The sequence below is a fragment of the Onychomys torridus genome, chromosome 12 (assembly GCF_903995425.1).
Source record: "Onychomys torridus chromosome 12, mOncTor1.1, whole genome shotgun sequence".
Classification (NCBI taxonomy): Eukaryota; Metazoa; Chordata; class Mammalia; order Rodentia; family Cricetidae; genus Onychomys; species Onychomys torridus.
The window spans coordinates 13,480,673-13,493,778 of record NC_050454.1 but is presented as its reverse complement, the minus strand read 5'-3'; the positions used below and the strand labels follow the sequence as shown (position 1 = coordinate 13,493,778).

The 13,106-nt window shown below is 40.7% G+C and overlaps 1 protein-coding gene across 16 annotated transcripts in view; it reads right to left on the bottom strand.

The window, feature by feature from the left end:
- Lrch3 (leucine rich repeats and calponin homology domain containing 3) overlaps positions 1 to 13,106 on the bottom strand; it is a 112,946-nt gene that overhangs the window by 48,648 nt on the left and 51,192 nt on the right. For all 16 annotated transcript variants that reach the window (XM_036203924.1, XM_036203932.1, XM_036203923.1 and 13 more), the window contains exons 5-6: positions 9,663 to 9,799; positions 7,478 to 7,587 (exon numbers count right to left, since the gene is read on the bottom strand). In XM_036203924.1, coding sequence (XP_036059817.1) covers positions 7,478 to 7,587; positions 9,663 to 9,799 — 247 coding nt within the window. The remainder of the gene's footprint in view (positions 1 to 7,477; positions 7,588 to 9,662; positions 9,800 to 13,106) is intronic.

Sequence of the window (13,106 nt, the reverse complement as noted above, 5' to 3'; positions counted from 1 at the left end):
GGCTCCTCTGTACAAAGAGCACAACTCCTGTATCTCTGCCAGAATGTCCTCTATATTTTGGTTAAAGACATTCATGCATGATGTAGTTTAATTCTCAACTGTCTTTGTTGACTTTGTGCATGGTGTGATCAGAAGACAACCTGTGGGAGCTAGTTCTCTCCACCACAAGTCCCAGGGATTGAACTCAGGTATTCATGCTTCTGAGTCTTCTGGGACCCACTTTGTTGAGCTAATCTGGATGACCTACCTGAAGATGAGCGAGGAGCTCCAACCCCCAACTATTACTGCACCAGGACCTACACAGTTTTCTCTATTAGTCTATTGTTTTTGTTTTGCCCCTAATTCTGGTATATATGTTTAACAACTACATTAGAATCAGATGGTTCTCTCCATCATGTGCTTTCCAGGGACTGAACTCAAGCAATCAAACTTGGTGGCAAGTGTCTTTATGTGCTGAGCCATCTGTCCAGGCTGGGCAGCTTATTCTTAAAAGCACGATCTCCAGAATCTCTTCTGAACCCTCTCCCCTCCCCCACTGCCCTCTGCAAGGACCTATTGGCCTTTTCCTGGGATTTCTCACTTCCCCTGTGGATTTCCAAAGCTCTTTCTCTACTCTCTTCTTTACCAGTCACACAGAAAGAACCACTAGTCTGCTGTCTTACAGACGTCTCTGCTATTCTGAAATTCTTGTTTCCCTTGTATACAGCCATTCTCTACACCCCTCATTGTTCTTATATTTTAAATTTTATTTATTTTACTTTATGATTTTTTTGAGACAGGGTCTCACTATGTAGCCCTGGCTGTCCTGGTACTCACTATGTAGACCAGAATGGCCTAGAACACAGAGATCCACCTGCTGCTGCCTCCTGAGTGCTGGGATTAAAGGCATGCACCACCACACCTGGCTTGTTTCTTACCTTTAATAATATTTTTCCAAATAAAATTTAGATACATTTAAATATTAGCAGTATAATGTTGATATAATGCTATATTTTTGTAATTCTAGCAGTACAGAGGACATTTCTGTTTTGTTAGTAAGTTCCCACACACCTCTCTGTAGCTAATTCTTGTCATCTTGTTATTGTTGTTAGGGACAAACACTGCTCTGAGGTTTTTATTTTATTTTAAAGTCTCATATTAGTGTGGAAACTGAATAACAGATTCTAAGGATACATACAAACATCAAAGACTCTCAGGGCTTTTGCTAAGCAGAGTCAGAGCAAGATGCCACACACCACCTCCTCTGCCATGAAATCCTAGAACAGGCAAAACACTGGCAGAAGCAATCAGTCACCTGCTGGGTCTTGGGGTGGAAGAAAAGAACCAGCTTTGAGGGACAGGAGAGAAATGGAAAGACTGTGCTGGCAGCGGAATGCCTCCAGCTAGTTTCCCAGGGCACAGAACTAACTGCTGCAGCTGGCAGAGTCACTGTCTGTAACTCCTGTCTCAGCAGAACTGCTAAAGCACTGGCGGCACCATTCTCCCCATTTCTGCAGTGTCCGAGCACCCTTGCTGCTCCACACCCCCACCAGCAACCAGTACCGTCACCTCTCTTCAACTCAGTCATTCCTGTGGACATTCAGTGGCTTCATCTGCACTCTGGGATTAATAATGATGCTGAGTACTTTGTCGGGTGTGTACTGACCATATACATCTCTTTGTGATGGGTCTCTTCAAGCTCACTTCTCAGTGGGCTGTTGATCACTAAGTTGCAGGTGTTCAGTGTCTATCTGGATGAAGGGTAACTTTCATTCATAGGCTTTACGAATATTTTCTCCAGGCCATGGCTAGCATTTTCTCTGCATGGAGAGCTGCTCTTAATTTTGATGAAGTCTAACTTTTTTTTTTTTTAAGAGCTGCCCCGTCTCTGTGATCAGCAGGATATTCTTTTGTGTATGTGTGAGGGGTGCATGTGCACATGGAGGCAGAGGTCAGCATCAGTGTCTTCCACATCTGCTGCTCACTTTATTGAGCACTGTCTTTCATTGTCCTTGGAGCTCCCTGAGTTGGCTAGGATGGCTGGCCAGTAAGCCAGTAAAGATCCACCTGTCCCTGTCTCCACATGCTGGGATAAGATGTGTGCTGCCATGCCCAGGCTTTTATATGGGGCTGGGGATCTAAATTCTCCCAGCCCCACAGGGATTTTTTTCAGGAGTTTTATAGCTTTAGTTTTTACTTCTTCTTAAACATACCTTTAAAAATATAACTTAATTAGGAATATAAAAACTATCAAATCCTATTTTACAAAATTAGCCTACCAGTATTGTATTTAATAAATCTTCCTAAGTGGAAAGCAACTTTAAATTGTACAAATAAATGGTGAGTGGGTTTTTGTTTGTTTTTGAAACAGGATTTCATTCAGCCCAAGGTGGCCATTAATTCCTGATCCTTCTGTCTCCATCTTTCAAGGGCTGGGATTACAGGCACATACTAGTATAGCTAAAATAAAGTGTTCTTCTGAAATCTACCTGGCCTCCAGGCTGTGTTTCTGTCATATTCTATCTTTACCATAAAGTTGTCTCCTTAACAAACTAGCCCCACAGTAGCTTCAAATACACTGCTGACTTCTCTATAGCAAGATGATGAAGTGGGACAGCACAATGAGGTTTAGTGTAGTTTCTTAGTCTAAGAAAATACAACCCAAGGATTGTACAGAGCCTTGAACAAACCATCAAATAAGTTATCACTTCAGTCAGAATGTGTGCTTAAAAGAGAGCAAGAAAGCACCTCTTGTTAAAAGGCACTCCATCTGTTTCAGCTGAATTTGTGCATCTAGCACTGACTGAACATCACATGGTGTTTGTTCTAGGTGCTAAGAATATTAAGTATGAATAAAGAATGGTCACTTGCTTTTAAAAGATCAGGTTTGTTGAACAAAATTGACTGAGTGGGTAGAGTTATAGAGGCAGGTCTTTCTTTTTTGATTTCAGAGGCTCACTCTGTAGTCCAGAGTTGACCTTGAACTCATGATCCTCCTGTCTTGAGTCTCCTGGCTGCTAGGATGCAGAATTCTTTTTCTTATTTACTTTTATTTTATGTGCATTGTTGCTTTTGCCTGCATGTGTGTCTGTGTGAGGTGTCAGATCCCCTGGAACTGGAGTCACAGACAGTTGTGAGCTGCCATGTGGGTGCTAGGAATTAAACCCAGGTCCTCTGGAATCTCAGCCAGTGCTCCTAACCACTGAGCATCTCTCCAGCCCCATGGCTGGATTTTTCTTATTATTTCCTTAGTTTCAGTTTGTTCTCACATCAACAAAAATAAATATGTTTAGTCAATAACATAAAGCAGCTTAAAATTATCTTATCAAGAAGTAGGTCTCAGCCTACTGTCGTGGAAGAATGTCTTCAATCCTAGCACTCCAGCCCTTGGGAGGCAGAGAGAGAAGCTAGGGGATCTCTGAGCTCGAGACCAGCCTGGTCTACAGAAGGAGTTCCAGGACAGCCAGAGCTACACAGAGAAGCTCTACCTTGAAAAAACATTAAAAAAAAAAAAAAAAAAAAAAAAAAAAAAAAAACATGTCTCTATCAATCACCAATAAAAACCATAATGCCACTAAATAAAGCTAAGGTAATAATGATGCGGTTTACTAAATGAGACGGAAACATTTGTATCTGGAAAGGGATAAAAACTGTTAATTTGTATAAATTATTTCTGGGAGTTTCTGCTGGTGCTGGGTTTTATGGTAGTATTGTTTTTTAATTAAACATGAATTTTTATATTAATTTCACACAGTGATTTATTTTACAAAGACATTTTTATACAATTAATTTTATCATGCACTTTGGCCATTACCCCCATGCCTTAACTGTTTAAAACAGGGTCTTGATCCTTATCAGGCTCAGGATCTCTCTGCCTTCCTCCAAGTGGTAAGTGCCACTATGCTAAACTTATGGGTCTTTTTAAAAAAATGATTATACAAACATTAGGATGGTTAAATCTGACCAGGCATGATGGTGCACACCTTTAAATCCAGCACTCATGAGACAGAGGCAGGCAGAACTGAATGCAAAGCCAGCCTAGTCTACAGAGTGAATCCCAGGCCAGCCAAGGCTACACAGTAGGACACATTCTCAAGAAACAAAACAAAACAAAAACCCAACATCAAAAGATGATGGCTAAATCTAAGAACTGAAAGTACTAGCCTGTGCAGTCTGTACTGAATATTCAAAGAGTAAGGGATTCTTCAGGAGATCTGGACTCTGTCTAAATTAATTTTTCTCTAATATTCACATAGGTTTTACAGTCACGTAAACAACTTTCAGATTCAGGATATTTGATATTTAGAACTACTGCTACAGGTTGGGGATTTAGCTCAGTGGTAGAGTGCTTGCCTGGCAAGCACAAGGCCCTGGGTTTGATCCTCAGCTAAAAAAAAAAAAAAAAAAAGAAAAGAAAAGAAAGAGAAAGAGAATTACTGCTAGAGTATAATAGAGTATAAGCAGTGCAGAGATTATACTGAAAACAGAAGGAAGTGCAGAGAGGTTAAACAGCTCAGCCCAGCCCCTAAGACGACAGACTCAGAACCAAGAGCCTCTAACTCCATGCCTACACTTTGAACAAATAAACCAGTAACTATAACACAGTTCTATTCATCTGTACTTCTGAAAGAAAAACAGGAAGGTACATTTCATTCCCTGGTTCCTGAGTAGCTAAATGAAATATTATATATAAAGCCTTCCTTCAATATTCATGAGGAACTAGTTCCAGGATTCTCCACAGACACCCAAATCTAGGGAGACTAAAATGCTAACGTGTAAAACGTCAAAGCATTTCCATGAAGTCTATGGATATCCTAAGTACTTTTGTTGTTGCTGCTAAGAAGGGTCTGGAATTCCCTATGTAGCTGAGGATGGTCTTCCCAAGTGCTAGGATTACAGGAATGTACCACCACACCCAGCAGGGTTTTTGTTGTTATTATTGTCTGTCTGTCTTTTGAGACAGGGTTGTCTAAGGTAAGTCCAAATTCCTAGGTTCCAGCCATTCTTGTGCTGAAGCCTTTTGAGGGGGGGTGGAACTATAGACACGTCACCAGACCTACTTTAAACCGTCTTAGAGTATTCATAATGTCCAATGTAATACAAAAGCCAGATACATAGTTTCTTTGCTGCATTGTTTAGGGAATAATGACAAGGAAAAAGTATAAATGTTTAGCACAGGTTTTTTCCCCCTGAATACTTTCCATCTGCACTTGGTTGAATTCATGGAAACAGAGGGCCACCTATGCCTACATAATTGTACCAAATTAACATTTCTAGAATGTTCTGAAACAATAGTTTGTCTCTGAAAAAATGGAAAATAGCCTAATTAGTGACCATAATTAGAGCTTATGATAGGGACTGTAATACATTACTTCTATAACTTCTAATTCTTTGGAGAGAAATGACATCTTGATACTACTTACGTTTCCCATTTACCTAGAAATCTGAAAAAACATTTTTTCATTAATTCAAGCCTTTTATCTGTTAGCAAGCATGCACTCAAGTCCTTTGCCAGGTAATTTAATATTTTATGTATTTCATCATGTATTTAAGATAACATAAGTACTATAATATTTACAACAATAAATTAGGCCTGTCTCAGAACTGAGGAACAGGTCACAGAGAAACAGGTTCTGCAAACAGTACATCAGCCCTCCATCAAAGTGCATCATTCATTACCGAGACCTCCTCAGGCGGCTCTTCAAATGCAGACCTGCACTCACCATCATTAGCCAGCATACATTCAAACCTCAACAGTGGCAGTAGCAATTTCATGCCCCACTCTGCCTTTTAAGAGAGGAAAGTTTTCCTTCCAAGAGTCAACGGCTCCATCAGGGAAAATCAATCGTGTGTACTCAAAAGAAAAGCCAACTTTGTTGTACATCTTGTAAGAGTATCATATAAAACATTTTAAATGAAAACAAAATAGGAAAATCAAGGCTTTTTTCCATACCTAAAAAGCATTTCCATATTATGAGCAATTAACTGAGCTGGGAATAAAAGCAAGGAGAAAGAAAAAATAAATGGCAAATGAAAACTCTTGGCAATAAGAATCTGAGTCATTTCATATTCTTCACTGCTAAAATCCTCCTCCTCCGAGAGCCTACACGTAGCACAGTACATCACAGTCTCTACTGACTGCCCAAACTCACCTGTCATGTCCTTAGCATCCCTTATCTGCTTCAGTCCTCTGAGAAGTGAACACTCACCTGAGGGTGTTCTGGGTAGGGATGGTTACAGTGTGACTTTCATTTAATCTGCTGTACTAGAGCTGCTGTTCAGAAGCTCTTCAGTGTCCAAGTCTTCAATCTAGCAGACAGACTAAGCACCCTAGAATGTCACTACAAAGATCTTTCTGATGATTTTATGTGGAGGAAAGCGGTATTTGTCTGATTAAATCAGCTTTTCTTGGGGTTGGGGATTTAGCTCAGTGGTAGAGCGAAGGCCCTGGGTTCAGTCCTCAGCTCTGGGGGTAAAAAAACCAATCAGCTATTCTTTCATTCAATAACTATTTCCTGAGTAATTACTATGTACACCAAATACCACAAGGCTGGCAGAATCTGCAGCAAAGGGTAGGAGTGAAATCCCTGTGGAGTAACACGGCTATTTCACCAAGAGATCCTGTTACATGTAAGTGAAGTTTTCCGACAGCTTCAGATTGCTCCTTTGTAAAACACTTAATGTTTCATTTTAATAATTTCTAATAAAAACTATAATAAATTGCCCTCTCTGAACGTGATACATATTTAATATAGCGTAGCAATGCCTGGCTACACGTGTTTTTAGAAACTACATGGGCACTGGTTTTAGTAAAAACTGGCAGGTCTACACAAAGGCCTGAGAGGTTCTCTGTCCGGTAAAGTCCATGAGTATTGCAACATCTTTACTGGGATATCTACTGTTCCTTTTTGAGGGCTTTTAAATTCAATCCCTACACTTAAGATTGTTCCACATCTTACATGGCATGTGGTATGTAGCTAAGGGATTCACAGACTAAAAAGATCTCAAAGTGATGTCAACATTCAACAACTTCTTCACACTTACAAAGGAAAATTAAGCAAAGTATTCAAATGACTTACTGTAAATAAGAAATCTTTTAAGTGGCAGAGCTAAGGTTAGTATTCAATCCACTCAAACCAGTACATTTCAAGGGGGCTTGCCAGGGATACTGGCAATATTTGACTATCTGGAAACACTTCAATGTGTTATTGGTACCTAGGAGGTGGGGGCCAGGATGTTGCTAACCATCCACACAATAGGGAAGAGCCTCCCCCTGAGCAAGAACTGCCTGTTCTAAAATTTCAACAGTGCCCCAATTGTAACAGACTGACTCAGAACCACACTTTGTAGGATCTGTGTAACAGATTCATGTTTGATACAAGCATTCTGAGGATAAGAGTGTTACTTTCCTTCAGGCAAACACTTCAGGCAATTTAAGAATAAAGTTTATTTGATTTTCCCTGTGATGTAATATGACAAAAGCATGACACATACTCACCATGAGCCAAATCCCAAGGGTCTCCTTTCAAAATCTGGCAGATCTGGAGCAATCTTACAAGCTTGTATGTTCAGGTATTTAAATATGTGGATTTTGCCTTTTATACATATCTAAATCAAATAACAAATGCAGCCAAATTACTATTCATCTGAAATATAGATGTCCTTTTAAAAAATGTTATTTTATGTATATGAATGTTTTGCCTGCATACATGTCTGTGTATCATGTACATGCATGGTGCCCACAGAGGCCAGAAGAGGATATTAGATCCCCTTGAACTAGAGTTACAAACAGTTGTGAGTAGCCAAGTGGATGGAGACTGGGTAGTGGTTCTAGATCCCTGGAAAAACAGTCAGTGTTCTTAACTGCTGACTACCTCTTCAGACCCATGGTGTTCTTTTTTAAAAAAAATCATAACTAGCTCTTTGTGTAACATAAATTGGGTTTTTAAGGTATCTCTATAAATATGTAGTGCATTAATTAAAAAATTAATGATTCAGTGTTTAAGGGTTTTGTCTTAGCTACTACAAAGTTTTAGTAACACAAGTAATTTATGATTATAAACAGTTACATATCAAGTACATTTAAAACACTAATTTGTTATACACATTCAGGACTTTAAAGATTTCTCTCTAGGTATTATTAATCATGTACAATTACATTTTTAATGCAGATCTCTGTAGGAAAGAACTAGAAATGATAAAATGGAGAAATTTATACATATATAATTTTGTTGTGACTTGTCTCATGTGTCAAAATCTTAGCTGTTAGCTGATGGGCTTTTCAGAGGTGAATGGATCAAGTAGGCTCTGATGTGATCAATGAATTAAGGTGTGATGACTTCACGGCTAAGTGGTCCAGCAGCAGACGGCTTGGCCACAGGAAGACAGTACCGGGGGTATGCTTTTGAAGCGTGTATCCAGTCCCTGAAGCCTGCCTTCCTCTCTGTCTCTGTTTCTTGGCTGTTGTGAGGTGAGTGGCTTCCTCTACCACACACTCCTGTTGCCATGACTATGTCTCACCACATGCAATAGCAACCGACCATGGGCTACAACCTCTGAAACCAGGAGCCTTCCTTCTTTTAACTTACTTCTCAGATTCAAAACTGACTAACACAGACCTTCTTGTAGCTATAAAGTTCACATATAACCTTTACAGATTCTATAATGACTATCATAAGTTTATACAAAGTCATTTTAAAAAATTGCAAAGTGAGGACTGCAGAGATAGCTTGCAGGTGGAAGTGCTTGCTGCCTCTGCTGGTGATACAAGTTTTGATCCCTGGAACCCACATAAAGTAGAGAGATAACCAACTCCAAGAAATTGTCCTCTGAATTCTACACATTGGAGCACATGTGCACAGATACTGTGAAAAAAAAAAAAAAAACTTTAAGAAATTTCAAAGTGAAAATTATGGGGTTTATGGGCAAATATTTTATAGATTATAGGCTATAAGCTACCTTATGGTTATTATTTTCATTTCAGTCACTGAGAAACAAATGAACCAACTGGCTAAATGAGAAATTTACCATTTCAGGAAAGAGGAAGGCACAGAAACAATGTTAACAAGAATGCATTGATAATCCTTAGTTTGGAAAGTTGTTGTTTATGGCATTAATATATTCCAATTCAAGCTTTAATAGGAGAAAATGACACACACAAAAAAAAACCCTAAAATTTTATTAGAAAACTAGTTTTTGAGGGATTCTTCAACTTCAAGTGCCCAAGGGCTGGGGAGAAAGCCCAATCAGGAAAATATCTGCTCCTATGCAAGCGTAAGGACCTGAGTCTGGATCTTCAGTGCCCACATGAAAGCTGGGCATGGCAGTGGGCACCATACACTGGGGAGGAGGAGACAGGAGGGTCTCGGGCTTGCTGGCTGGCCAGGCTAGCTGAATTGGTGAGCTCCAAGCTCAGGAAGAGATCCTGTCTCCACAGCTAACAGACAAATATAGTAAGGAGGAGGATGCTTGAGGAAGACACCGACTGTCAACCTATGGTGCACACATGAACAAACACACACACAGAAGTGACAAACTAGTGAAAGGAAATGATGTGGAAACATCCGCCTCTCTCCTGCATCCCTCTTACTAAGGGCATGGGTGGGTCAATGACACACAGAGGATCTCTTTGAAGAGACCTTTCCTGCACAAGTCATCCCTTTCAGCAGAGCCCCCATGCTCACCTGTGCAGGAGGTGACTGCAGCGGGTTGTTTTCTAGGGTGATGACCTGGAGGTGCCTGAGGTTCCGGTAACACACCGGGATTGCTGTGACTTTATTGCACGAGAAGTCTAGTCGGATCAGTGGCACCTCTGCCAGCTCTGCATGGAAGTAAAATGCAACAATCACTGATGTTTTTACAAGTACTTCCAGTTAAATGTAGCGAATTCAAAGATCATTTACCTCTATTCCTAGTGACTGACAAGGCATAAAATAAAATCTGGTTGCTTAGAGATGGGAAAACTACCAAAAATCAAGTTGTTTGACCCCCCTCCTTGTTCCCAGGACTACTTAGTTCTCAGAAGCTGGACACCATCCAGAAAAAGAAAAAAGGATAACAAAGGAGTTAGATGGAGGTTTTTATAAAGAGCTAAAGTGTGTCCTCAGTCCCAAGTCACTCAGCTGGGCACTCACATCACAGAAGGCAGAAAGTTATTCTCTAAATTTAGAGAGCGAAGCTCATTGGGAAGTGAGGACGTGTTGGCAGTTGAAAATAGAAGATGCAGAAGTAAACACACTAAGGCCAAGCCCGCCTTGTCCACCCACCCTGTCTGCCCCACTCCTGAATGCCAGTCATTACAAATACATGCAACCACATAGAAGAGAAGCCAGCCACACCTCTCTCTGGAGAAACTACACAGTCCCATATAAAAGGTCTTTAGATACTGTGGTGGTTTGAAAGAAAATGGCCCCACAGGCTCATAGGGAACGGCACTGTTAGGAGGTGTGGCCTTGTTGGAGGAAGTGTGCTACTGGCGGGCTTTTGACTTTTCCTTCCTGCTGATCCAGATGCAGAACTCTCAGCTGCCTCTCTAGCACCATGTCTACCTGCATGCCATCATGCTTAGTTATCTCAACAATTTCTGCCCAATGTATTCAGAACTTCTATGATGATGTATACAGATTACACATGACCCACCGAAACTGAGAGGTTTCCAACAACATGTAAGACTGAAAGAAAAATTAACTAACTAATAAAAGAAAAAAAGAAAGTAAGAAGAAACAAGAACATAGGAGCAGAAGAAAATCTGAAAAACTAGAATGTCTTTGATTTCTAAGAACTATGACATGGAATCACTTAAAAAAATTTTTCTAAAAAGTCACATAAAAAGCATTCTACATATGATGGTAGAAATGAAAAAAATCTGAATGAATTTCTTAAATTAAAAATTCAAGAACGGGGGCTGGAGAGACGGCTCAGTGGTTGAGAGCACTGACTGCTCTTCCAGAGAACCTGGGTTCAATTCTGGGCACCCATATGGCAGCTCACCCGTGTGTAACTCTAGTTCCAGGGGATATAACACCCACACACAGACAAAACACCAATGAATATAAAATAAAATAAATAAATATAAAAAAAAAAAGTTTAAGAAAACTCAAGAACTATTTACTCTGGGGTAGCACAAAATGGTGAAGAAGGAATAAGAAAAATCAAAGGATCAAAGATTTAGATACAACATTCAATTAGAAAAATGGAACAGAAAAGCCAGAAAAAAATTTTAAAAAGAGAGCGAGGCCAGCAAGATGACTGAATAAGGAAGTGTGGTAACACATGGGAGCACTTGTGAGTCAGAGGCAGGAGGATCCCTGTGAGCTCAAAGCCAGCTTGGTTTGCATAGAGCTCCAGGACAGCCAGGGTTAGAGGGAGCATAGTGAGACTGTCTTAAACCAAAGGAGCCAGCTGCCAAGTTGGAAGAGCTAGACCTGGGGTCCACATGACAGAGGAATGAGCCAAGCTGCCTTCTGACCACACGCTGGCACTGTGGCACGCACACACACACTCAATTAAATAAATGTAAGACAATGGGGGGGGGGGGGGTAAACTAAATAAAGTCTCAAGACGTAAGTCTAAATGGAGTGTCCCTGAGTAAATGGCATACTGAGTTAGCCCACACTATGGCAGCATCCTCACAGGTCAGTGGCCAGGATAAAAGGGAAGATCTTGAAGTCTTCCGGACTGAACAGGCTGCTCACAGAGGAATGGGATTAGAGAGGGCATCAAACTTTCAGCTACCAGGTTTGAACACCATTTCAGCTAGGTGCAGCACTTGTGAGCACTGCACCCAGGAGGCTACGGCAGCAGGACTGCCAGCAAAGTGCAACCAGCCTGAGCTATCATGGTATGAGTTCCAGGCTAGCCACAACTATATACCAACACCAGGTCTCAAAAACAGACAAGCTAGCGAACCTCCCTCCCCAAACCACCACTTAAAACAGTTAAGAAATACCAGATGAACTAGCCAACAAAGCTAATGAGAAGGGCACTGAAACTCAGATTTAGGGAGAAGGTGAGGAAAAGGAATATTAATAATAGTTTTAAGCTTTTCAATATCTTCTGAATGATAATTACTTAGTTAAAATTAATTTAAAAGTGAAAATGGCAATGTAACAAAAGACACTTTACCAACCAAAATACAATGTCATCGATTACTAGTTAATGCTCAAATGAACTTCCTGTCATTTCAGGCTAGTTAACATGCTGATTACAAACCATGAAATTAAACATTTACAGCTGTGTAATTTCTATTTCCAACCATTTATAGTAAAAATAAAATAGACGATAAAACCATTACACTGTGCTTGTCATTTGAAAACTCCAAATTTCACCAAAACCTCAATGTTGCCAGGTATTGTGACACCAACTTGCCATCCACACTCATAAGGCTGAGGCAGGAGGATTGTGAAATTGAGGCTAGCCTAGGCTACACTGCAAGAGTCTACATCTACCTCAGGGAAAAAAACTAAAAATCTATTAAAAAAAAAAAAAATCCCAAACAACAGCTGGGCAGTGGTGGTACACGCCTATAATCCCAGCACTCAGGAGGCAAAGCCAGGTGGATCTCTGTGAGTTCGAGGCCAGCTTGGTCTACAGAGTGAGTTCCAGGAAAGATGCAAAGTTACACAGAGAAACCCTGTCTAGAAAAACCGAAAGAAAAAAAGCAAAAACAAACAAACAAAAACCCAAACATCAGTATTTTCATCAGTAATCGTACTCCATGAAAAAGCTAGGAGATGGTGAGTAGACCCTGAATACAGTGATGGTGAAGGGTGTAGCGGCGGTGCTCGTGACTGGCCCCAGCTATCACAGCAGCCACAGGGGCGGAAGAGAGCACTGGATACTGGGGGGCAGAAGAATCACAAGCCATGGTTACCTTTCTAGAGCTTTATTAGGAGGAAGGAGAGAGAGACAGAGAGACAGAGAGACAGAGACAGAGAGAGAGAGAGAGAGAGAGAGAGAGAGAGAGAGAGAGAGAGAGAGAGAGAGAGAGAGAGAGACAGAGAGAGAGAGAGACTGACTGTGCGGAGGGGAAGTACCGAGAAAATACGGACAGAGATCATGTGGGAGGGCATATCCGATTTTTAGACTGGGACGCCATCACAGGCCGATGACATAATAAGGACAGAATC